A 22,538-nucleotide genomic window follows, 5' to 3' on the forward strand; every position below is an offset into this window, starting at 1 on the left:
TTTAAGCTAGGCATTTAGCTGATAAATGAGTATGGGTCCAATGGACCCATGTGTGACTACGAAGGGTTAATCTGTATAGTCCTGCATTAGATTTATGTTTCGGCGCGTCGGTACGTGTCTTATAAAACAGTTACAATGCAAGTAGTATATATTTTTGCCGAAAATCATTCTATTGATTAGATGATCAGCTTTGTATTCGTAAATCGTATTTAACGAGGAACTGCGATCTTTTTGCTGCATTTACATACATTCTAACTCTACTACGCGTGCGGCACGTAGCGATATACACATATAGTCAGTATTCAAATTCCATCATTCAATTTAGATTGCAGCTTTGTAGCAACCTTGACGGTCCAAGCATTCTTTATCTAGGTGTAAAGGGATACGACGCGATTCCGCGCGTGTCGAAAGGACGGGGGTTGACATAAAGGGCGAGGGCGCAGCGGGGCCCCCGATAGCGCTTCGCGTTCCGCGAGATACGTCCGGGCGCGGCGAGGCGGATCGGTGGCATCGTTATCGGGGACGCGGCGATTCGAGCCGTTCGCCCGTTCGAGGTTATGGGACATGCACTGCACGTATATCCCAGTTCCGTGATCCGTGGTCGCGTAAAACGACCAGGGCAAGATGGCGCCCCGTCCCGACGAAGTTACCCAGCGTGCCCCGCGCGATTGATTTGCGCATGTCAGTTGCTCGCATTGCAAATGGCGGCACCTTGTTATTGTTCATGGCGTTTTATGACTTGTCTCTTTATATTAGCGATTATGTCGAGTTTTTTCGCGATCCCTGCCGCGCGCTGTGTGCCGAGTGTCAAGTAGGGCCCGCGCGAGGTGTTTTAGGTTAAGACCAGTGCCCGGGCGGTGTGCCTCCGTGCTGTACGGACGCGTGAAATCCCGGACAGTGTCGGAAAGAAATGGGGTAACGTTGAAATTTTCCTGCGTTCATACGGTATCGGATCGGCGCTGCGCGACGTCCGATGTGAGGCCCGCTGGACGTGCCGCGGCCGTCGGCGGTCGACGGGATATACGCGGGGGCCTACGTACGCCCCGCCGCCGTGGTCGCCGCGCCGCGTCGCGACGTCCACGTCGTCGGGGGGGGCCCCCGAGGGGGGGGCCGAGGGAGAGGAAGAAAAAAAAAAAATAATTCCCGACTTTTGACGGTCTATCTTGAGCATGCTTGAGCCCACTTCACGTACACCTCCCCCGACGGACAAAATGGTGGCCCCCCCGATATCCGATGGTCTGGATGCCGTATTTCGGCGAAAATCATTACGGCGCGCGTCGGGACGCGCGTCCCGCGCCGCGTAGCCGCCGATCCCCGTCGACGCGCCCGTCCGCGTTTCGCGCCCCGCCGAAAAAATGCGCTCTTATAACCTATTTCGCGAGGCTGGTGCGCGCACGGTGCCCCCGCGGCGGGCCGCTCGCGGGCACCTAGGGGATCTTTAATTGCCGTACGCGAAGGACCACGGCGAGGTGGACGGCAACACGTCGCCGCTCCGCGCAGGGGGGAAAAGCCGTGGCCTAGCGGGGGCACGTACGCCCGCCAGGACGGCGACGGCGGGAGGGCCCCGGCCCCGGCCCCGCCGACCGCGGAATCGACTCCCCGCGGGAGTCGCCCCGTGTCTCCCGGAAATCGCGCACCGAATTATAACCTAGTAACGCCTAGCGGGCCTCACTTTTTGTTTATGCGCCTATATACGTGTGCGTGCGCGCGCGCGCGCGCGCGCGCGTGTGTGTACATATACGATGTGTGCATGTGTGTCGCGCGCGCGCGCGCACGTGTGTGCGTGCGTGCGTGTGCCTGTGTGTCGTGTGTGTTTTTGTCATTTTCTCGCCGTTCTCGCGCGACCAGCTGCCTATCGATTGTACGGCGAATAATACAGCTTTTCCCGATCGAAAGCACTCTCTCGCCTCTCATTTGCTCTCATTGTCATGGGATCTTAATTATCTCCGCGCGATACGCGATCCTCGCGCGAAAACTTTTTTTTTTCCGCGCTCGCTTCCTCCATAAAACCGAAATACCATTAGTTGCACTATTAAAACTATGGATACTGTACGAATGTATGTATGTATGTGTATGTACATACTGACCAGCATATGATTTGCCAAGGTTTACCGGCAAATTACGATTTTTTTTTCTCCGCCTTGTCATTACTGTCATGTGTGTAAATTGAAGAAAAAAAAATAAGGTTAGAGGTTTTGAACTGTTTTTAATTTACTGTGCACTTTGTACAGTTGATCTATATTTATATATTTAACTAGAATATGTTCTACTTTTGTAATATCTTCGAGATACAAGGGTGATTTTGCCTGAATGTGTGTATGTGTGTACTTTATTATAAGAATACTGAATATGTTCAAACATGTTTCAAATGTGTTCCATATGTAAATTATTGTATTATTGTTGTGCAAGTTATCATGGGTATTTTGTTAATATGCATGCGCATTACGCAAGTAGCGATGTGTAATAATATTAACTTATTTACATGCACAGTGTTAAGTGACAATGTAATATTATGATATTTGCTTTCTGTATGATCTAATTGTTCCAATTCTCTGATTTTTTCGACAGTAAACAAGATTAGTGGTACTGGTGTGATTTGGGGCTGTCGGTGTACGACTGACACACGACATCTCATCATCACACACATTGGAGCAATACCCCGAGGCGTTTCTACACTCTCTGGGTAGTTATGTGATTTGTGATTGGTACGTATTTTATTATTGTGTAAATATTATCTGTGATTCCTGTAATTATGCTTTTTTATGTTACAAATAAGAGGTGATTATTGGGATTAAATTGACTTTATCTTGTTGAATACTATTAAATACATAAATATGTTAGAATTTATATAATTTATTTCGGAAATTATCTTTGAAGGAAAAGTTGAAAAATACATACACTTTTGTTTTTTAAAATGAGATTCTTTTAATAAAGAAAACAAAATGAACATTACTTAAACTTTTATTAATGCTGTTAACTTTCCTTTTTTATAACTTAGATTAAATTTTTTTATATTACTATTAATCTATCCATTACATACTCGCGACAAGCACTTAAAATTTAATAAAGAACACAAAAATAATATATTTTTTGTTTATTATTGCTACATTTATTACTATTGTACTTTATTTCTTGCTCGGTATTATTGTTAAGGTAATATCAATAATGAATATTACAGTCATGGCGGCAGATAGTGATGGTGATCTGATCGAGACGGTGGTAACCTGTGAGGGTGACCTTGGAGATCCAGAGTTCCCCCGAAAGTTTGAAATCATTGTTGACCATCTCAATACTTTGCTTTGCAAAGGTAAAGCAAGCTTATTTTAGTTCAGTTTATCTTAAGCAAGTTTAGTTTATAGGATATTAATAATTGATATTAATATCAATTATTAATCTTATGTTTAAATATAATAATTATTAATAAGCAAATGATATACAATTTACAGAAAAGGGAGATGGTCTGAGAGTAGATAAGATAGAACCATGGAATTCTGTCAGAGTAACATTCTCGATACCCAGAGAAGCTGCTTTGCGACTTCGAGAATTAGCAGCTCAGGGTTCTCCAACACTTACACAACTTGGCATACTCTCAGTACAAGTCGAAGGAGATCAGGTAATTAATACCCATCCGATTGGATTTCTACAGCTTTATTTATATATCATTACCATATCTTAATGATATCATTTTTTTGTGTATTGTAGAACTGTAGGAAATAAAGAATGATTAAGTGATACATTGTCGTATATTTTTTGCAGGTAATATCTTTAAGGATAGCCAGTCGCTTCGGTGGAGACGCGCAAGAAATTGTGCTACATTCTGGAACTACGCAAGATGGCGGAGCAAAATCACAAGGAGATGCTACTAGTAACGCAGCTGCTGCTGACAGTAACCCTTCGACGGCTTTGCCTGGTCCCAGTAACGCCACCAGTATTTCGTCGACGCTACATAATGTTGCTCAGATAATAGCAGCTGGTAAGTTCTTATGGGTTATGAAAGAATAAAAGAATAAAAAAATTAATATCCTATAGCGAAATGAGTTACATAAATTATATAAATTTCTTGTTTCAGGAACATCATCAGAGAAAGCTCCTCAGTTTCGTTCTCCGAATGTAGTCGCGCCCACAGACTGTGATCCTATTCCACCGTTTCTTGCGAAATCGGCACAGTCCACGTCAGCGGGGAATCCTGGCGTTTCCGGAAATCAGCAAGTAATCAACCCTAGTGCATCGCCCAGGAACAACTACAACGGTCCTTTCCCATTTGCCAGTATGACGCACGCTGCCCAAGCAATACACAGTCGCGAATCGCAGTCCACAACAATCAAGAATACAATGCAGTTCAAACACCATGCACAACCGCCGCCCCCGTATCCATCTCAAGAAAATTTGGCGACAGTCACGGCATTGACGACCGGTCACACAACAACCCAGCCGGTCGTTACGGTCGGACAATTAACGAATCAGTACAAGCCCACGACGATTGCTACAACATCTAGTCTGTCACCAAACAACAGTACCAATTTGGCGGGGAGTTCGAACGGTAGCGGAAATCAGGTCGCCCTGTCCAGTCCGTTGCTCGTGAATCTTTTACAAAACGACGCTGGTTCGCACGCGAATAACGTCATACCCGGTCAGAAGATGTTACCGCCGGCTGTTATCGACAATCCCGGACTTACCAATCGCATGAGACCCACCAAGAAACCTACGGTTAGAAGGAAAGATCTCCCATCGCCCAGCGAATCGCCACCAGCGAATTTGGATACCTTGAGAAGCGAAGACTCGATCGCAGGTACGGCGACGACGACGCCGGTTATTCCCGACTTGCCACAGACTTCTACGCCTTCGGCGTTCGCGACTGTCAACGTTAATCAACCGTCGACGCTTCCACCGCAGCAACATACCGCAGTCAACGTGATTGGTACTAGCGCTGGGCAAAGTATGATGCCACCGCAAGCGGTGCATCAAGTGCCGGCTGGTGGGCAGATGCAACAGCAACAGCAGCAGCAGCAAGCGACAGTTTTACACAATCAAGTACAAACGCAGCAAAAGTTTCCCATTAGGCAAGATTTGGCTCATAGAACCTCGCAAGTCCAACTGCAGAATCAACTCTCCGCCAGGCATCCGGTAAATGGACAGCAGATTAGAACATCATTGCAACAACAACGGCAGTTGCTGATTCAACAACAACAACAACAGCAACAACAACAGCTCCTCGCGCAACCGCAACAGATAAATCAAACACAAATTGTCCCGCAAGTCCCGGCGGCGCAGCCGACTCTGCTTCAGCAACAGAACACGAATGTACAAACAATGTTGCAAGCTGCGTTTAGTCAGTCGATATTGCAGCAGCAGCAGCAGCAGCAACTCACACAACAACTGACACAATATTCGACGGTAGGCTTAAATGTCCCACAACAACGGCTAGGTTACTTAAATAGTCAACGTCAGCAAACTCCGCCGCCTTATCCGAGGCAACCCGTACCGCAACAAACGCATTTAAGTCAGCAGAATCAGGCTCTCAATGTACAACAACAGCTGCATCATAATCAGGTGAAGAACATCAATACAGATACCAGCGCGACTACTGATTTTCGTTACGGGCAGAGCCAGAATATCCTTAGTAGAAATTATCAGTCTCCCGCAACGAGCAATGCTAATGGGACCACGTGGAACGCACAAAGCAATTCTATTCCACAAGGTGCTCAAGTCAACACCACACGTCTGTCAGTCTCGAATCAGGTTTCAGGTGCCTTTCCTCAAAGTGGCTCTCGTATAAATAATTCTACTACTAGCATTGCTCCGTCTGTCAACAAGACGGAGACCTTCGAGTCTCCGAAACCGGAAGAGGAGGCCCCGGAGCCGGAACCGGAACCAGAGTACACCTCGACCGGGAAGATACGACAGTTTCTGATCAATCCTCTGACAGGACACTTAGAGCCAATGCCCAGTGAAAGTTCAGATTCAGAGCCCGAGAGTGCAGTGGATAATCAGGACGATTTCTTCTCCTTTCCGTCTCCGTCAAACGACAGATCGAACTCCATATTCTCCGACGACGACGCGGACAGCAATTTTTCAAGAAGAAACGACACGACGACGAACACGGATCAGTCCGATTCCGAGACAACGGCGAAGTCTACGGCCAGCGAAGGAAGCTTAAAACACAGTAGAATAAAATCCAGTAGGGAGACCGCGCATAGCCCGATGCCGGGAGAGAAAATCAAACTGCGATTGAAATTGGAAAAATCGGAGCCGGTTACACCGGCTTATAAAGTTGACGTTTCTTTCGTGAACACGCCGCCCATGCGGAAAGCCGACAAGTCCGTGAATAAAATGTTCGCCGGTGGTGTCCCGAGTACGGGGACCGGTGACGAACCGCTGCGAGTGCCTCCGTTACACATTTCTTTAAGAGGACGTAACGCTTCAGTAGTACAAAGAGAAAAAGTTAAGAAGTCTCTAAAGGAGAGTGAGGGTGATGCAATTAAGAGGAGAGGTAAATTGAAGAAGATGAAGGAATGCATCGATGGGAACAAGTTGCTGCAGAAAAAATCATTGAACATGATTATAGGCGCTTCGTCTGCATCGAAATTACCTTTGTCTACTTCCACAATAAACAATGCCATTTGTAAAGTCGGTAATAACATATTGCAAGCCGCTGCAGCCAAATCCAATGCCTTAAAACAAGAACTATCGGTGGACGCTGTACGATTACAAACTGGTACCACTACCAAGCCAAGTTCGAGTAAAAACAGCGACGTGGACGATATACCGTTGAACAGTAGAATACCGTCTCCTTCGAAGCATAAATCTGCGATCGCGAATCAATCTTTAAATACTCCACAAGCTTTAACGAAGACTCAAGTGGATCTCGATGCACAGAACCATATGCAGGAACATAAAATAGGAGGAGGTGAGAAATTCTACTCAATAGCTATATAAATATCATATGTTTGCTAGTTATATATTTATATATGTGTATTTATGTGTAATGATTGTATTACAGGTAAAACGAAGAGAAGGGATTCTAAGAAGAAAACAGAATCCGGAGATGGTTTACATCGGGAACAAAATCTGCTGTCGGGCGGTCGAATTTTAGATAATCAAGCGAAATGGAAAAAGCTCGGTTACAAGGGCGATATAACTCATACAATAAGAAAACCGGATTCACTTTTAACCGGAAGTGACTTTAGTACAATCAAGAAGGTTGGCGAAATACGAAGAACGAGCGATAGCGACATCAATAAATCAGCCATTGAGAAAAGTAATTCATTGAGCAGTGTTGCTTCTAAATTAACGGAGCTTAATGGCGTGAAGAAAGACTTGATTACCCAAGACAAGAGAAGACGGTTAAGCTTGGTGGATGAAAAAGATCTGCATTTAGGAGGTGAATATTAATTCGTAATTTCATTATATGCAAAAATATCTAGTGCAAATTATTATATTATTTAACTAAATATACTCTTGTGATATTTAAAAAAAAATATATATATATATCAATTTTATAATAATTTTTTTATATCAATATTCTAATAATGATAATTCATATATCCAAAGTTACACTCTAAGTAATTAACTTTTATATGTTACAGAATCTCCGAATACAGAAGTTACACATTTTAATAATCAGAAGGCTTCTGAAAGTTCTGCAAATATGGTACCAAGTATAAAAGCAAACGCCAGTCTATCCTTCGAGAGCGATTCTGGATTAAAATCGACAAATTCGTCGGTGCAACAGGGCGACACAAGAAATCCATCAAACAATCCTGAGACTAAGATACCTGTGCACGTAGAGACTACGACGAAAAATTCTCAACCACCTATGGCCAGGATGCTCTCCGTTAAGAGTAAATCCGACATGGAGAATTATATCGCTGTTAAAAGGGAACACTGTCAGAAGCTAAAGAATCATATGATTGTCAAGAGCGAGGCGAATTCCATCATAAACAGGCACAACAAGACAGTCGAGCAGTTGAGCTTCAGTCATAAGAAGATAATTCAAAACCATGTTAAGCAGGTCGACAAACCGGCGGTGGAGAGCAAGATGGACAGCGCGTCGCAAAGGATCAGCCTGTTGAAGACCGCGCCAGGCTCGGTAATCGGCAACTCGATAGATCAAGTCCCCAGGTCGCAGAGTATCGACGTAGCCGCGAGCAAGCCGACCTTGCCCATCGGCGAGATAAACGTGACCGAGGCGAAAGTCAAGCAGAAGCTACTCGAGAATACAGCGGTACCGATTGGGATCGGCGTTGGCGACGCGAATATCGAGAGAGTCGGTAGCGGTGGTGGCGGCGAGGATTCGGGCATCGAGTCGATGGACGCTCTTTCGGAAAAGTCACCGAACCAAGGGGAGTCACCTCTGCACAGGCCGGCGTCGGCAACCGAATCGGTGACGCAGAGCGGCGCCAAGAATGTAATACAGGGGGAACCTGTACCCTCCTTATCAACCACCAATAAGAACGTGCCTTCCTCAACTAGTAGTAGTGATATGTGTTCAAATTCCCATTCGGAACTTCTCAAGTCCAGTGGCCCACAAAGGTTAAGTCCTGTGTCCGTAACGAATTATTTTGAGAGTCAGTTGAATCGCAATATATCAAACTCCAGTGAGCACGACGCGAAGAATGTGTCTAGCGAAAAATCGTCGACAGTTCCGAGAACTGGTGGTGGACATAGTGATTTGGTTGCTAGATTAGACACAGCGAATAATGACAAAAGTATGCCCAGTCCCCTGGTGACGGGCACAGTGACTGTTGTGACAGCGTCTATAACCAGCAGTATGAATAGTGATAATAACTTATTGCAATGTGCGCATCAGCAAGCGAAGGACTTCTCCGATAAGGACAGTTCTAGCGTTAAATTAGAGAGTACTGTTAACCAAAATGATCAGGGTAAGGCAAACTCTAAGCACGAGGAGTCGAGAGCTGCGGAGAGCGTATCCGAGGACAGCGCGAAGGCGGTTGTAGAAAGTAACAGTGCAATTAGACTAAGCGATGAACCTCACGGACAGAATAATAATATTAATAATAATAATAATAATAATGGTGTGCCTATAATACAAAATCACGTTGCTTATAATAAAGTTGAAACTGTAAAGCTCGATAGTAGTGCGGTCGCGAACAATGCTAATGCGGCGACAGATAATTCTTGCTCGAACGGTGAGAGTTGCAATTCAGAAATCAAAGTAGAATCTAAAATTAACGTAAAAGTGGACGATACCAGGCAAATCGATCGGTTCGAGGTCTCAAAAAGCAGTAACGTTCCACTGTGCATAACGTCGGTTAAACTAGAAACGTGCACCGAACAGAACCAGAAGTATAATGTACAAAGCCACCAGCAGGTCACGCTCAAAGAGCCTTCCGTAAATCTTCAAAAGGTTACGGACGATTTGGTTAAGAAGATGGTTAACGATACGAGCGATCTGAACGCGGGTATCCAGTCACCCCTCGGCGAAGATCCGCAGCCGATCAGGATCACCCCGCCCCTGTACACGTACTCCAATCCCGTGGTGCTGCAGCGAGACGAAACACCGAGTCCGGCGGCGCAGAATCCCGAAGTGGACTCCAGCGACCTGGAGCACCTCAAGCGTAAACGTAGGAGAAAGCAGGAGCTCGAGGGTCGGCAGGACGTTATATGCATAGAGGACAACGATGAGGGACACTTTGTCGAGAGGCTCAACTCCAACAGCTCGGAGGAGTACGTCAAGAGGCCGCCGAAGTCGTTGCTGGAGCAGCTGCTGATCGATATCCCGAACGACAGCAACGAGAAAAGATCGCTGAGAACCAGATCGCAGAAGTTGAACAGTCCGGATATCGCCAAGACCCCGAAGAGCAGCCCTCACGGTCCTAACAAATTAGAGGAACGCCGTAGTATATCGCCCTACGCGAAAGCAAGTCCAAAACTGGCAGTATCGAAACTGTCTCCTAACGCGACAATAAAAATAGGGAAACGGAAAAGGCAAGAGAGCGAGAGTTCCGTTGCATCGAGCACAGCTGATGATCCACAGTCAAGACCAGGTAAACGGAAATGCTCAGAGAATGCTGCAGAACTTATTAAAGCTTGCATGGGTGTAGAAGAGACTGGTTCTATAAAGAAACAAGTACCTGGCAAGGAAGAGCAATCAAAGAAGGGGTTCAACATATTGGCAAAGGCTAAGAAAGGTGTTTATTTCACGCTACTATTTCTCTGTGTGTTGTCTAGTAGTTGAGTCTTTTTTTTTTCTGGTTTTTTTTCCCTTACATTTGATATCCAAATATCTTTCTTTTTTATTCAATATTTTTCTACATATACAGGCTGTTTAGCTATTAGCGCATCAAATATTAATGACAGATTTTTTGACGAATCTCAAGTTGCATGAAAATTTCTCTTTATAGCGAAAATTTTATGAATGACTTAATTTTCTGAAATTTTAAATGTTATAACTCGATCTTTTTATATGTATGTGCATATGTGTGTGCGTGTGTGTGAATTCTTCAAAACAAAAAGATATATATATCTCGTAGTATAATATATTGTAACGGACGATAGAGTCCTTCATCAAATTTTCGCTAAGGAAATCCCGAATTCATTAAGGAATTTCTCATTATCAGCTAATGCGGTAGGTGGACATCCTGTATATATTATAGACTTTGTATCGTAGCAAATTACAAGGACTGCCAAAAACAGAACTGTTTGTAAGTTAGGGCGTGCCGAAGATTTATTGGTAATCGAGAACCAATCATTATTACGAAAATACAAGCTTATGATAATGGCCGGTCGGCTCTATGGAAATGTAATAATTTAAATTACTACAATGGCTGAAGAACATTGAATACTTTTAATACCCGACACACAGCTACCTCTCAATCTCACTCTAGCGCGTGCCTCTAATTCTAAATTCGCCTGTCTCTCTCACAGATTTGTCTGATTTACGATTGTTGGGCCAGACTTATATGTGACATAAGCGTTTTTATATTTTTAGGTCCCATTGTGGTAGAAGTAGATTCGTCTGATGACGAACCATTGATTGAGTCTGTAGGAAAAGCAAGAGTACGATTGTCAGATGAAACATCCGCTGCTTCCCCAAAGCCCAAAGATCAAAAGTAAGCAACACTGAACGCATTCTTTTAACGGTGGCCAGAAAAGTAATAGAAAACTAATATCTTGAGATTTGAGAGTTCCGCTACGTAAGATAAGCTTTTGTTTTAAAGTGAATTTTTTTAAGCAGTTTTTTTTTAAACAGAAACAGCTGTTTCTGGCAGTCAAATTAATTCCAGTAATATATCAAATTTCAATGCCAGTAATAGAGTGCAAAGAGAGAGCCGTTTGTTAACCACCAAGCAACCGAGTACGGCAACTGTGATGACGACGACGACGACGACGACGACGACGATGACGACGTCAACGACGACGGCGATGACGACGATGACGATAACAACAGCAACAATAACGACGACGCCGACATTGACGACGATCACGACGATCACGACTGCGACTGCGACTACGGCGGCGGTGGCAACGGTGGCAACGGCAACGGCAACGGCAACGGCGGCAGTTACTGTTGGGAAGGAGAGATTACGGGGCACTTCCGTATCCAGCAACGAGTCTGTGGGCGAAGTAACGACAAGAAGGTCTGTACGGCAGAATACAGCTTCACCTCTAGCTACACCAGCAAGCAACACTAGGGGCGCATCCAAATCCACGGACGATATTAACAGAAGGAAAACTCGTAGTGGTGCTGGTATGTAATCGATTTACTCTTTAGAATAGCCTCACCTAAAGGGTACACGACTGCACTTAATCTCTAGATTTGCAATTATTAATTTATTGTCGACTAGCATGTCTATTTCTAGTATTATTGTTAATATGCAAAAGGTCTGTTTCACTCAAATTTGCAGTTTCTATTCTATTTTTTATCTTTTCTCTCCCAAGTTCTTGGCATGTCATTATGTCAAATATAGCGAAGTTTCACATTAATTATTAATGAGAGACATAGATGTTTTAGCGTTTTTTGTATGTTTTGCATACTATTTTAACTGAGAACACCTCGTACAGCGGGAAAACATTGTTTTAGTAACGGCGGAGACGGCGGAACAAGCGAAACGGAGGCGAATATCCCGAGAAAACAAATGACCTTCGGGAAGTGACCTTGACAGTGATTAGCTACCGCTCGTCAAGGCCTATCTGTCTGATTGTATATCCGACATAAACGGGTATTTGATTGCCGTGTGGCTGGATCCCACCTGGTGAAACTGTATGCGTCACACTAGCGCACAACGTTGCTGTATGTGTACCGGGAGTATCGTATAATAGATTAAAAAGAAGTGCTGGACGGTGTGAAAGCATCTCGTGCTATAAAACATTTATTGGTCTCGATATTAAATTAGTCATGCATAAAAGATAGCATCTATGAATTTCTGTTCATTCTCTCACGTCTTTCTTTGTCTCCTTTTCTTTTTTCGTCTGTTTCTTTTCTCTAAAGTATAGAGTATAAGGATTATATTGTTGCAAGTTTGAAGAGGAATATTGTTTGAAAAGAGTTTTGTATATTTAATGAACTATCCATTTTTTGTTATTTGTTATAACTTTAAGTGTCTAAGAAGAGCGCATATAAAGAACGAACTGAAAGCAATTTTGCTTCAGTCATCTTTTCACCGTCTAGCATTCTCGTTTATACCGTACTCCTTATAAACAGCAAAGTTTAGTTACTCAGATATAACTTGCTCAAATGCATCACACTACGATCTAAGTAACTGAACTAACCCAAAACTGCCGAGATATTGTATGTAACTTTCTTTTACCAGTCAAATGTTTCATTCTATCGACAAGTACTAAATTTCATTCTTCGATGTGCAATTTTCTAACGTCGTTATTAGATGTAAACGAGACGAAGAGCTAGCTTTATAGAGATTTAAGAAAATTTAAGGAAGCCCAAATTATATTTATGTTTCGGGAATCATCTTCTCTCATAATAATTTCTTTCGTTCATTGTATGTATCAGTACAAAGTAATAACGGTAAAAGAAAGTCCAAATTTTTAAGGCATTAAAAACGCAAATCCGATTGTACTGCCGTAAGTAAAATACATATGTACCGTGGACAAATTTACTAACTGGTGGAGCTTAGATTTGCTACTCTGACGACTTTGCTGATAGACTCTGTTTAGACAATGTCTCTGTGTATACATATTTATTTATTGTGTGTCATCTCTATTTGTTATGAAAGTTTTCTGTACATATGTAGGTAAAGTGCACATATATATATATACATTTATATATGTATATATACATAAAATAACAATACATGAATTTTTCGCACGATTAGTTTCTGCCATATGCTGTAAGCTCCACGCCACGACACAAAGCAGTAAAACGCTTTCGTACTTATCTATGCGAAAGGTGAAAATGTTTTTGAGACGTTGGTCCGATATTCGGACAATTATGCCACAATTACATCTAAATATTGGGAATAAATTTACATATTGATATATAAGGACAATGACAAACGTGAAAGCTGTGTTTTTTCACATTTGTAATTATATTCCAGAGATGAATGTATATTTTAACCAGCAATTTAGCGATTAAGTTCGTAATTACATTATTGTAATATTTTTGTTTTTCAGACTTAGAAAACATAGTCTTTCAGTAAGAGGTTCGTCTTGAGTTATAATATCGCAGAGGCCGGGATATATAGGACTTTTGAAAAAGGATTTATTTTATTTATGAAACGTAAATACAGTGAACGTTGGAAGACATGCATGAATATGTGAAGATGATAAGAATAACTATTATAAGAAAACTAATTAATACAAAAAAAATGTTAATTTGATATAGGTAATATATGAATGAATATATTTTGTAAATAATTTCTTGTAAAGATGGACAAAAAGCACTACCCGTTGTATATATAGGAACTGTTTAAATTTTTATTAAATTAGTAATAATTAAAATCGTGCAAGAAGTCGTAATTGTCATTATTATTAATTATTCTCTCGCGTTCATGTAATTAAGATACTAACTCTTCTTATACAAATTTAAAATCACATTGAATTATATGTGCATACGTATATACAAATGTAAATCTATGTATGTGATTTATATCGATTATTGTTTTCATGAACAGATAATCTAGTTTTATATTGTATAAATATAACTTACACCACAGTTGAGGATCTTTAAAGTTCTAGCTGAGCCTGCAGTAGTCATCACTTAGCACCGTTCAAATTTTTCATGAAAATGTGCATTTCTTATCCAGTTCTAATAATAGACATCCTTCTTTTCACACAACAAATCAAATTTAGGATATCATTTAGCAAATAATATTTCATAAATTATCAATAATTATATATGTACGTTGATAATTTGTCAATAATCAATTATTTATCTTAGCTACGTTCCTCCAGATTCCCTTTAATTTTCTGTAGATGTTACATGTGTGTTAAATTCTCTATAGACAACTTTCTGTGACACATCAATACGGATAAATACGTTCTTAGGGTATTTGTCTGCGATTGTGATTGTGAATTATACCAATATGTATACACTGTTAAAAATTGTGTATTAAAAATGTGATCGTAATCTTGTTTCTGAACATAGATGATTTTGTATAAATCTCCGATTTCTCGTCACAGACCAAGTAAACGTTTATTATATGATACAAGAAAGATTGTCGTAACAATTGTTACAAGCATAGAATGTACAAAGTACGATAAGCGCAATGCTCAACTACGTAGTGTGTGCATAAAAAAAGAAATTTTCCAATACTTTTCCCAAAGGCTCGATGGCTACCAGGCGACACTTCTTTAATAGAAATGCTTTTCTCACGCTAAGATTAAATACTGAATTTAATAATATTTAAAATAGGAAAGAATTTCACCGATCTATATGCCCAGAAAATTAAGAGAGACAGAGACTGCTTCTTGGGTTGTAGTTTCGTTGAATTTGTTCCTATTTTCAATATCGATTTAAATTATTTAGTTAGAATATTGCTTGTTTATTAGAATTTATTTCTATTGTAGAAACAAGAAACACATTACAGACAGACACATACAAATATACACTGGATCATATATTGTATATAATAGCGTGCTTATTTTACTCGGATGGGAAATTACACAACCTGATTATATTGTACATAAAAAATATGAAGAAAATGGGTACAGGACTCACGCGTTTGATTTCATCCATATCCTATAACGCAAATAGGATCGAGTGTAATATACATAATAATTTAATTGCAGAATATGCAGGAATAATTGAAGGATTGTAATTTCGATGTAAAAAAAATATTCTCTTTCGCATTAGATAGGCTAGGCATTATTATGTTACAATTTTATCATTGAATATTACATTTATATGATTGTATAGATTATAAACGAGAGTAAGCTCTTTTGTGTAAATACAAGTATCTTTAAGTATAAGCGGACATTTTTAGTGCGCTCGCATAATTAAGGAGCTTCTAAAGAGTATCTCTGCCGTGTAATCGCATATGTAATGTAAAAGGGAGCGGTTAAATAATGCGCCAAAGATCGGATGCCGGAGTAACGGTGGCAGGCAACTGTCGGCATCAGCGCCGTCAGCGATTTTGAGATGCGGGTGTACGTGTGAGAAGCTCAATAAATAATCGGTGTTGATATTTCGTGGTTCGTATAAACGGTGTAAAGTCTATGCTACACATGCTACCATCGCAATCTACAATAATTATGCCGATAACAAATGATCTTTTACGTCTGTTTATAAATATATATATATATATATATATATATATATTATATATATGTGTGTATATATATATATATATATATATAAATAATATAATATAATCGCGTGCTTGACGAGCTCCTTAATTTTGTAGGCAGAGCCGCAAAAAAATTATTATATTATGTATATGGATGTGCGTTTTAAGATCACCAGATGAATACGTGATTTGATGACTTTAAAACCTGCTATATGCAAAACATTTGTATTTTTAGTATTTGGTTATACGATATATAAATAGCAGTAAAAAAAAGGAAGTAAACGATTGATAATAATCCAAGTGGATATAAATCTATATATATATATATATATATATATATATATATATATATATGAAATAAAGAATTAGATACCATATTATATTTGTAGAAACGATTGAGCACGTGAGAGATATCGCGCTATGATTATATGGAGAAAATATTACAATTATATTATTACCTATTATTACACAAAGTGAATACACAACATAGTAATTTGCTAATTGTATCTTTTAATAATTATTGTAGACACATTGATGAAAAAGGTTTTTTTCTTGTTATTAATTATTAATTACCATAGACTTATAAGACAATGAAAAATGTGTTATAAAAAAAAACGATGCGTTTGCTTGTTTTGTATTGCATTCTACCCATTTTCATCGAGCGGCTCGCCGTTATTTCTAATTATTTAACGCGAGCGGATTGCTATATAATTTACGTGTACTTTTACATTCAATATTTTTATTTTATCAAATGCACCGCAACTCATTTATGTAGCGATTATTTTTTAATTGATACTGCCAAAAGTTCTCGGTCTATCGAAAACAATTGCCACGTAAAAATTACAGAATTACACAATCCACGATTTGCTGATATTCTATATAGGGGAATCGTGGGGAGATGGCTGGTCTAGTGGGTAGAGCGCTAGATTCGTAATCCGGAGAACCGGGTTCGAATCCCGCTAGGCCGATGAGAATTTTTCTCAGCAAAACGCTGCCCCCCCCCATCTGGCGGATAGATCCCAAATGGATACAGTATCCCTGGCCCCAGATGGTAAACTGGGCTCCGTCTTTCGGAAGAGACGTTAAACCGTTGGTCCAGAAAGGATTAAAGTGAGAGGAGAAAGACTTTGCCATCTCGCCGGTAAAGTTTGCCGCGCCGGGATGCGAAGCAACACACGAGGAAGGCGGCCTCTGTAATGCAGAAAAGATATACATGTGACGCAAATAAAATTATTATTTCGTTATATTACATATGTTTTTGGTGTAATAATCGAACTTACCTGGGTCCGATGAGTCCTGGCGCTGGCGCTAGCTGGCTGAGGGGCCCGGGTACATACCACCACTACGGGCGTCGTTAGCATCCGCGGCGGGAAAGCGACGCGAGGAAGGCGGCCTCTGTAATGCAGAAAATATTGCAAATTAACTTACCCATGACATGAATGTTAGAAATTTGATTTTATTTCATTAGTACGACAAAATTGAGTTTTGAGTAAAGCTAATTAAAAAATTATAATATTAAGGGCCGGTTGTTCCAACCTGTTGGTAAACTATACCTAATAGTTAAATCATATATATGGTTTTTGTTTATCCTTTACATTAGACAAAGGAAGGCCTTTCTTCGACCTATCGACGCGAAACGAGGAATACGCGCCGCGTGACTCCAGCAGTGATTACTATTAATACATTCGACTGATTCGACCGACGATTTGGTTTCGATCTCGCCGGGCCTGTAGTCATTAACGTAGGTCGCAATTTTTGTCAACTCCGCAAATCAAGTACAAATCAAGTCACGTATGAATATACTGCATTCAGAATCGAAATTCAAAAGTTGAGGGTAAACTATTTGTGAAAAATGTAAAAAAGTTCTTCTCTAAAAGATGTAGAATAATCTCACGGACAGGGTCGATTTAATCATTCCCGAAACAATCATCGAAAACATATATATATGTACATATATATATATATAATATAATATGAACAAACTTCCTTGACCATAACTGGCAAATTTATTAATAGATAAAACGACGTTTCGGTCCAAATTCGGACCCTCTTCAGGTGATTTGGGATTTGGGATTTGGGATTTGGGATTTGGGAATTGGGATTTGGGAATTGGGATTTGGGATTTGGGAATTGGGATTTGGGAATTGGGATTTGGGAATTGGGATTTGGGAATTGGGATTTGGGATTTGGGATTTGGGAATTGGGAATTGAAATTTGGGAATTGGGATTTGGGATTTGGGATTTGGGATTTGGAATTTGGGATTTGGGAATTCCTGATATATATATATACATATATATCAGGTTATTCGACATAAATAAATATATAAAATATAGTATTTATATAAATATATTTGTTAACGAAAATATCTCATACGTATATATAGAATTGAATATTTCCAAGATATTAATTAACTTAAAAGTATAACAGTTACCGACAAATTCAATTTCTTACAAATATTACACTCGGAAATATTAATTGTAGGCCAAACAAAAAAATATGTGTTTTCTCTTCTACGGAATTTTTTTCGGAAAGAAATTGTCAAAATAATAGGAGTATAGGTCAAAGCATGAAAATTTCTGCAAGAGTGATCAACATAATTTTTTACTACAATTTTTTTATGTTTATTAATTATTTTTACATCTCTACATTATTCCAAAGATCGCTCTTTGATTATCGTGCAACGGCAACTCAGATTCACGCCGAGATACCGAGAAAGCATTTCCAGCGTAAAAACATCGTCGATCGCGCGAGCTAAGTAAGGGCTCAGTCACAATGATAAAAGTAAGGAATAAGATAAAGGAATAAGGAATAAGGGAATGTCGCATCTCACTTCAGTACATGTACATTAAAGTGAGATGCAACATGCCTTATTCCTTATTCCTTTATCTTATTCCTTATTTTTCTCATTGTGACTGAGCCCTAAGAGCGACAAGGAGGGAATAATATTCTCCCTCTCGCTCGGCACTGCCGAGCGCTGCCGACACACCGATAGACCGAGCGTCACTCTGTGTGCGTTCACTGGGATTCACATTCACATCACTGTTTTCACGTGGTGTGGTATAGATAGAAAGTTGAAAACGAACCTAACCTAGAACAATTTCGCCTTCGCCTTGGCATCGTTGATCCACGTGCGAGCCACGCGACAAGAGAGGACGGATTATTCTCGTAAAACATTCAGATATACTCGTAGAAAATGGAGGAAACCACGCGAGAGATGAGCATCGCGGATCAACCTCAGCCTCAGCAGAAGACTGATGAAGTGGCGAAAACGTCCAAGAAACGCCATGCCGACGATAATCGCATGGAGGTACTTGTTGAATTAAGTAGTGTTGTTTTAAGCTTGAAGACAACTTCGATCGAAGAATAACTGTATTTCGTAAAAGATACCCGCTGAAAATCGTGTCTTTCATGTTTCATTTTTATCGTTATATCATAGTACGAATAAAGGTTTCTTTTTCTTTAGGTAGAGATAGTCAGTGGAATAAAGGGAAAAGTAAAGCAGCAACCGTCTAAAAAGAGAGCTAAGAACGTACAAGGAGGAGAACAAAGGAAGGTAATTATATGATATAATATAATAGTACAGTATATTACAAAAATTTATATATGAACTTAATTTTAACACAAATTATTTTTATTGCAGATATCGGTACCAGCGCACAGATACTCGCCTTTGAAGGAAAACTGGTTAAAAATATTTACACCCGTCACTGAACATCTGAAGCTACAAATACGTTTCAATCTGAAGACCAGAAATGTAGAAATTAGAACGGCACCGGAGACACCGGACATTTCGTATCTCCAAAAAGCGGCGGACTTTGTGAAAGCGTTCATCTGTGGATTCGAGGTGGAGGACGCTTTGGCGTTGTTACGCCTGGACGACCTGTTTGTGGAGTCGTTCGAGATACAAGACGTCAGGCAACAAATGAAAGGGGATCACCGGTCTCGGGCGGTTGGGAGATTAGCGGGCAAGGGTGGAAGAACGAAGTTTACCATCGAGAACGTAACAAAGACCAGAATTGTGCTGGCCGATACCAAGATACATATACTCGGTTCTTTTCAGAACATACAATTAGCTCGCAGAGCGATATGCAATTTAATCTTGGGCAGTCCACCCTCCAAGGTTTACGGACAATTAAGAAACATAGCTAGCAAGATCTCGGAACAGTTCTAATATCCATATGTTCTATTTATCTGTATCATACATACGTGTAAATATATATACATTCTCTTATTATATAATAATTATAACATTATTTTATACCTAATATTAGGTATACACGTATGTACAATGTCAATAATAATGTACATGATATTTAGGTACAAAATTAAATTTACAATAAATGAGGCGTGTAATATTACTTCCACTTTTTCGTTAAATATTGTGGATTTATAGAAGTATTTGATATTTATATTTACGCGGTACTTTATTGAGAACTAATCTGCCGTCGTAACTGAGAGATGCAAATGTCCAAGGATCGGCAGACGACCATTCCACTGCGTACACACTGTCTTCGTGTTCCTCGTACCTTCCTACCAGACCATCGTCTAATCTAGAATCATAAATGTACGAAATTTTGTATTTTACATGTAAATTAGTTAAAAAAAAGTATCGTTGCTTGATATATTTACTTCTTTTTCCCGCAAGATTCTTCATTTTGCGAAGTCTCGTCTTCCGCTGACACCATATGTCCGAATGGTTCAGACGATATGGACGCGATACTGCACAATATCACTCTGGAATCACTGCTGGACGTTAAAACGAGCTGATCGTGGAATCGATTAATCCTTATGTTCCACACCCAATGCGAATGCTCCATACGTGACAGCACCGGTTCCGTCGGAAGACGGATATCCCAGAACTTCATGTATCCATCGTCGCCGCAAGTAGATAGAAAATACTGACGATTTGCATTGAAATCCAGGTCCCTGGGAAACGAGTTACATGGAGAGATGAATTCAATTCTATCGAGAATTAAATCTTTATATCATTATTACCTGATGATTTGCGAATGTGCAGATAAAATAGACCAAGCAGCATTGGCTGGACTCCTGAAATCCCATCCGCGAACGTTGTTATCGTTCAAGGTTACAAATTGATTGGCACCGTTGTGAGGATTCCATTTACCGTTCGTAAACCGTGGCTGACCTTTGCCTGATAAGGTGCCCGATACCATAACCTGAGTGGGGTTAAAAAAATTTAAATTATTGAGAATAATCTTAAAAAACAACAAAGATAAATTTCATGTACGATAATAGAGTATCCTTGATTATATGAAGAGGAGATCAATACCTGTGGTCCTTCAGCCAGATCCCATAAAACAAAATTGTTATCTACTACCGACACAACCTTCTTACTATCCATAGGATGATAGGCAATCGTTTTAAGATCGGTGCCATATGGAGTCGTATCGATATCAGCTAATTTATCGAGTTGCAGAACATCATTAGTGTATTCTTTTATCTCAGGAAATCTCCAGATAGCTCCCTTCATCTGACAGGAACCTTCCTCTAGGAAAATAAAGGTTCTTTGGAACCATCAGATATATTTTATGCCACGAAATATATAATTCATATTAATAATTTATATTAATAATAAAAATTCACAATCCATTAATTTCAGCTTGAACAACAAAATGTTACTTTAGGAAATTGAATACGTGAGAAGCTTATTTACCACTCAAGCTATTGTAACATGTAATAAATATATCAGATTCAGTCGGAGAAGCCTGTAAGGACCAAATTTCTCCTACTGAATGCTGAAACACCTGCGTCTTCAAATTTCCTGTTTCCTCATTAAGCTCTACTAAGTGAACCTGGTTGTTGCTGAATTTTAAAGACTGCGTTCCTACCAAGAATCTCACGATATCCGTCTCGGCCGTTTGAGCCGACAGTGCTCTGGTCTAAAATGTAAAACAGCATTACGTTTATCTCTTGTATAACTTAAAGTTTCTACAGCAACAAGGAACAAATAGTAAGTAGCAAATTAGACATTTAAATAGCAGTAGGAAGTAGTAGACAATGTTACTTAGCGGCAGCATGAAATACTATAAAATAAAAAGTTATGCTGCTCTAAAAGTGACATTATATCAATATTATAATTTCTCACTCAACAATCAAGTGTAATATAATACATGTTGTACATGACAGTTAAATTGTTGAGTAGGAAATTATGATATTGAAACAATATTATAATTTAGTGCTAGTCAGTGTTTAGTGGGTGGTTTACTTAGTATTCGCAAAATTAACTCTGACAGGTTCGTACTTGGAATTCGAGCCCATATATAACTGGATTATCATTTTCCATTTTTGATTGCGTTGCGTTTCACCGCACAATGTGATATTTATTGAAGCTTGCCAGGGAAATGCGCGTACGATTTTTCAGAGCATATGATCTGTCAAAAGCGCATGGCAAACAATAACATTAAAGACAGCTACACAAGAACTTAAACTTCGTTTCGGGTTTCCATCAACATCATATCTTGTGATAACAAAAGATTATCGTTTCAGTTCAAAGAGGAATAATCCGAACGGACAATCCTGTAGGAATGTGAACATCAATCCAGCCCCAGCTCTGTAATAACAGCATGCAATTAGACATTTACAATAATTAAAAGTAGAAACATCAAAAATATCTACTGACGTCCGTGTAATGCCGCGTTCACTGGCCTCGTCCGAAGTCCGAACGCACGTCAAGCTCGGTTCCAGGGGCGCCGCGGCGCGGAGGGACGAGGGAAAGGGCCGACCTAGCGACAAACCGGACAAACTGTATACCGCCGTATATACCTTCCAACGGTCGTCGTCGAGGCGCTCAGGCTGGCGCTGGCGCGGCACCT

General features: G+C 40.2%; 3 protein-coding genes across 8 annotated transcripts; 2 read left to right on the forward strand and 1 right to left on the reverse strand.

Annotated features, from left to right (window-relative positions):
• The first annotated feature begins 677 nt into the window (after positions 1 to 677).
• Positions 678 to 15,131, forward strand: LOC139775838 (uncharacterized). 6 transcript variants are annotated; one of them, XM_071712140.1, is made up of 11 exons: positions 679 to 915; positions 2,569 to 2,705; positions 3,179 to 3,307; positions 3,447 to 3,613; positions 3,757 to 3,973; positions 4,070 to 6,907; positions 7,001 to 7,381; positions 7,587 to 10,151; positions 10,952 to 11,072; positions 11,271 to 11,710; positions 12,025 to 15,131. In XM_071712140.1, the coding sequence occupies exons 3-11, from the start codon at positions 3,181 to 3,183 to the stop codon at positions 12,114 to 12,116; spliced, it is 6,948 nt and encodes a 2,315-aa protein (XP_071568241.1). In that variant the 5' UTR covers positions 679 to 915; positions 2,569 to 2,705; positions 3,179 to 3,180; the 3' UTR covers positions 12,117 to 15,131. The 6 variants fall into 6 exon arrangements, with proteins under 6 accessions (XP_071568246.1, XP_071568241.1, XP_071568244.1 ...); XM_071712143.1 differs by having other exon boundaries at positions 12,044 to 15,131; XM_071712142.1 differs by having other exon boundaries at positions 11,277 to 11,710.
• Positions 15,132 to 18,642: 3,511 nt separating this feature from the next.
• L(1)g0004 (lethal (1) G0004) lies at positions 18,643 to 20,063 on the forward strand. Its single transcript, XM_071712131.1, has 3 exons — positions 18,643 to 19,012; positions 19,169 to 19,258; positions 19,346 to 20,063. The coding sequence occupies exons 1-3, from the start codon at positions 18,899 to 18,901 to the stop codon at positions 19,874 to 19,876; spliced, it is 735 nt and encodes a 244-aa protein (XP_071568232.1). The 5' UTR covers positions 18,643 to 18,898; the 3' UTR covers positions 19,877 to 20,063.
• Positions 19,860 to 22,505, reverse strand: LOC139775829 (EARP-interacting protein homolog). Its single transcript, XM_071712130.1, has 7 exons — positions 22,346 to 22,505; positions 21,968 to 22,276; positions 21,380 to 21,605; positions 20,996 to 21,213; positions 20,701 to 20,882; positions 20,335 to 20,631; positions 19,860 to 20,255 (listed from the first exon to the last, which is right to left on the reverse strand). Exons 2-7 carry the CDS (start codon positions 22,007 to 22,009, stop codon positions 20,093 to 20,095), a joined length of 1,128 nt encoding a protein of 375 aa, XP_071568231.1. The 5' UTR covers positions 22,010 to 22,276; positions 22,346 to 22,505; the 3' UTR covers positions 19,860 to 20,092.
• Positions 22,506 to 22,538: the final 33 nt, after the last annotated feature.

Source organism: Temnothorax nylanderi, unplaced genomic scaffold, assembly GCF_030848795.1.
Source record: "Temnothorax nylanderi isolate EJ_2023f unplaced genomic scaffold, tnyl_v1.0 TNYL_tig0106_pilon, whole genome shotgun sequence".
Lineage (NCBI taxonomy): Eukaryota > Metazoa > Arthropoda > Insecta > Hymenoptera > Formicidae > Temnothorax > Temnothorax nylanderi.

Coding starts and splice junctions, on each gene's coding strand:
- LOC139775838 (XM_071712140.1), top strand. CDS start 3,181: ATGGCGGCAGATAGTGATGGTGATCTGATCGAGACGGTGGTAACCTGT. Junction 3,308..3,446: donor CAATACTTTGCTTTGCAAAG/GTAAAGCAAGCT, acceptor TACAATTTACAG/AAAAGGGAGATGGTCTGAGA. Junction 11,711..12,024: donor GAAAACTCGTAGTGGTGCTG/GTATGTAATCGA, acceptor CACCTCGTACAG/CGGGAAAACATTGTTTTAGT.
- LOC139775829 (XM_071712130.1), bottom strand. CDS start 22,009: ATGGAAAATGATAATCCAGTTATATATGGGCTCGAATTCCAA. Junction 21,606..21,967: donor TATATGGGCTCGAATTCCAA/GTACGAACCTGT, acceptor TTTACATTTTAG/ACCAGAGCACTGTCGGCTCA. Junction 20,883..20,995: donor ATCTGGCTGAAGGACCACAG/GTATTGATCTCC, acceptor AACCCCACTCAG/GTTATGGTATCGGGCACCTT.